Below are 3754 nucleotides of genomic sequence, written 5' to 3' on the forward strand. Positions count from 1 at the left end.
GGGAGGTGTGATGAGAGGGAGGAAAACGTGGTCCTAACCTCCTCCAGGAGGGATCTGCTGATGCTGCTCTTCCAGTGGCTCTGTGGCCCCTGGTGTAGGAAAAACTCCTACACTAACACGTGCTTAAATGATAAGGCTCAAAAATCTTTTGTTGGAAGGATTTTCCTAAACATTGAGGCTTAACAATCAGAATCACAGAGCAGTTTGGGTTGGAAGGGACCTTAAAGACCATCCAGTTCCAACCCCTCTGCCATGGGCACGGACCCCTTCCACTAGACCAGGTTGCTCTCAGACTCATCCAGCCTGGCCTTGGACACTTCTAGGGATGGGGCATCCACAGCTTCTCTGGGCAACCTGTTCCAGTGCCTTCTCACCCCCTCCATGAAGAATTTCTTCCTGATATCTAATCTAAACCTCCCCACTTTCAATTTAAACCCATTACCCCTTGTCCTGTCAGTACAGGCCCTTGTAAAAAGTCCCCCCCAGCTTCCTTGTAGCCCCTTCAGGTACTGGAAGGTGCCATAAGGTCTCCCCAGAGCCTTCCCTTCTCCAGGCTGAACAAGCCCAATGCTTGGGCACAGCACTCCAGGTGGGGTCTCACAAGAGCAGAGTAGAGGGGGAGAATCACCTCCCTCGCCCTGCTGGCCATGCTTCTCTGGATACAGCCCAGGATATGGTTGGCTTTCTGGGCTGCCAGCGTCCCAGCAAGGACACACCCTCCCTGACTGACAAGTATCTATTATTCAGATGACTCGTTAATAGCCCAAAGCACTGGGGAGGTGTGGTGGCCTTGTAGAAGGATGTTGCAGTGGTTTAGCCCCAGCTGGCAACTAAGCACCACCCACCCCCTCCCCAGATGGGATGGGAGAGAGAATTGGAAAAAAAACCTTGTGGGTTGAGCTAAAAACAGTTTAACAGGACAACAAAGGGAGAGGAAATAGTAATATCATAGAATCATAAAATCATAGAATGGTTTGGGTTGGAAGGGACCTTAAAGACCATCTAGTTGCAACCCCCTGCCATGGTCAGGTTGCTCCAAGCCTCATCCAGCTTGGCCTTGGACACTTCCAGAGATGGGGCATCCGCAGATTCTCTGGGCAACCTGTCACAGTGCCTCATATTACTGATGAAGGAATATACCAAACCAAGTGATGCACAGTGCAATAATTGCTCACCACCCAGTGATAAATAGCCCTTCCCAAGTGGTGCTGCCGCCCCCCGCCCAGCTCCCCTTAGCTTATATACTGAGCATGATGCCTTATGGCATGAAATGTCCCTTTGGGTCAGTTTGGGTCGGCTGTCCTGGCTGTGTTTCCTCAGGGACAGTATGAAAAACTGAAAACATCCTTGGTTTTATATTAGCATTACCTGGCAACAACTAAAACATCAGCGTTATCGGCATCATTCCTCGCACAAATCCAAAAGACAGCCTCCCTGCCAGCTACCGTGAGGAAAATCAACTCTCAGCCAAAACCAGCACAGATGTGCTGTGACTCAACAGCGAAGCTGGGGCTGCCTCGGAGCCTCCTCGCTGCTCCTTTGAAGAGGAGTTGGGAAGGTGGTGAAGGGTCTGGAGCACAGCTCCTGTGAGGAGCAGCTGAGGGAGCTGGGGGGGTCAGCCTGGAGAAGAGGAGGCTCAGGGGAGACCTGATCGCTCCCTACAACTCCCTGAAAGAAGGGTGCAGAGAGGGGGGTGTTGGTCTCTTCTCCCAAGTGACAAGCGATAGGACAAGAGGGAACGGCCTAAAGTTGTGCCACAGGAGGTTTAGATTGGACATTAGGGAAAATGTCTTCATTCCCAATTGGTAAGTGATGGGACAAGAGGAAACGGCCTCAAGTTGCACCAGGGGAGGTTTAGATTGGATATTAGGGAAAATTTTGTCACTGAGAGGGTTATCAAGCACTGGAACGTGCTGCCCAGGGAGGTGCTTGAGTCACCATCCGGGGAGATAGTTAAAAGACATGTAGACGTGGTGCTTAGGGACAGAGTTTAGGGGTGGACTTGGCAGTGTTGGGTTAACGGTTGGGGGGGGTAATCTTAAAAGGTGGGCGTGATAATCTTAAAGGTCTTTTCCAGCCTAAATGATTCTGTGATTATATGCTTTGTGTTTGGGGCTGGCAGTGACTGTGCTGGGCTCTGTGTGTAAGCAGACCCTCAGAGACTGCTCTGAAAAGATACCTGGAGATAAAATCAGCATTTTTAAAAATTAGGCCCCAAAACCAATTCAAGCATCTGTTTTGGCACATAAAAAGAGCATAAAGGTGCAAAAGGTGGCTGAACAGCCCTAGTGCGGTTTGTTTAAGGGTTGGTTGGTGAGTCTGTGGTTCAGATCTGCATTGAACTATCGTGCAAATTGCTTTTATTGCTTTCACGAGGATTCAGATATTTGGGTAAAGTTTTTCCTTCCAGAACCGGTTAGCTGAAATGTGGCCTGGCCGAGCCTGCGCACAGCATTCGTCCTCATTGCAGCGTGAAGAAAACCAGCCCCATGAGGCTGTCAAAATCCCTTGGGACCAGTGGTTAACAGGCTGTCTTCTTCTCCTTAGGGCTCATAAATGACCATAAAAACATGCACGGGGACGTGCCGCGGCCACTGCGATCTGCACCGCCGAGGTGGAACAACCCCCGCCAGCCTGCCTTCAACAGGAGGGGCACGTTTTCAGCCAGGTACACCCAACAGGCTCCGAGGGATTTCCAGCTGCAACAGGGTCCCTCCTGGAGGAAAAAATATTCCCTCGTCAACCGTCCACCGGGATTTCCCTGTGACGGTGGAAGTACCAGCATGTCTCAGGCTTTTGGAAGCCATGGGGACAGCCAAGCAGCCGAGCCACCAGAATCGTCCCCGGAGAGACACGTGGGCTTAACTACAGATGGTAATATAGTTGTGGGGATCCAGCTGCCACAGAAAGCTGGCCCGTTCGTCGATACGAAAGGTTTTGCTGACGCGAGTTCTTACCGTGAATTTTCTGGGTTGAAAACAGTGGTCACTGCTGGAAGTGACAGTAAAAGTGTGCCGAAATCGCCGTACGCCGGCCGAAAGGAAGAGAGAAGACCCTCTCTCTCCGTTTCGTTTAGTTCATCTCACCGCTTTGTGAGCTCAGCGTACGTCAGCGTGTCGGATAAGCCTAGACTGGTGCATGTGGCTGGCGACGTGGCCGGGAGCTCCCTTGCCTCCTGCGGAACCTCCAGCGAAAGCGCCGTCACGCTGAAATCGGAGCCGCAGCAGCCTTCGGTGTTGCCAGACCGTGAGCCAGGTCGGCATTTGGTACGGGTGAAGGCAGAACCTCCAGCTCCGGGGCAGTCTAGTTGTGAACAAGTCAGGGATGCTTTCAGAGAGCCGAAGCTCCTTGGGAACAACGAGACACGCTCTAGACCCACGCAGGCTGCAGCTTTGACGATTGGGATGATTCCAACGAAGACCAGGTTTTCCGTAGTTTCCAAAGCTCCTGGTCTCCAAAGAGCCGCCTCAACATCAGTCTCCAGCAAAGCTCCGAAGTACAGGAAAACTAATTACACGTGGGTCGCAAACCCTGCCAAGTGCTCTTGTACTGTGAAGAGATGGGTCAGCCCCAGAGCTTCTGAAGGTGCTAAGAAGGTTGCTGGTGGAGTGGACAGAGGTGCTAAAATATCACCAAAAGCAGATTTGGGAGCAAAGCTGAAGAAATCGGGACTTCAGTCCAAAGTGGGTGTTTCTCCCAGCAAGTATAAGTGGAAAGCCTCCAGCCTGCAGACCTCGCCCTCCACCTCCAAGTC

The 3754-nt window shown here is 51.8% G+C and overlaps 1 protein-coding gene across 1 annotated transcript in view; it reads left to right on the forward strand.

Moving 5' to 3' along the window:
• Window positions 1-2547: 2547 nt before the first annotated feature.
• Window positions 2548-3754, forward strand: part of LOC104516777 (zinc finger CCCH domain-containing protein 3-like) — a gene marked incomplete at its 5' end in the record, with an annotated part of 3266 nt that continues 2059 nt past the window's right edge. Inside the window, 1 exon segment of the mRNA XM_010161215.1 lies at window positions 2548-3754. Coding sequence (XP_010159517.1) covers window positions 2548-3754 — 1207 coding nt within the window.

This window comes from Eurypyga helias, unplaced genomic scaffold, assembly GCF_000690775.1.
Source record: "Eurypyga helias isolate BGI_N326 unplaced genomic scaffold, ASM69077v1 scaffold16791, whole genome shotgun sequence".
NCBI classification, from domain to species: domain Eukaryota; kingdom Metazoa; phylum Chordata; class Aves; order Eurypygiformes; family Eurypygidae; genus Eurypyga; species Eurypyga helias.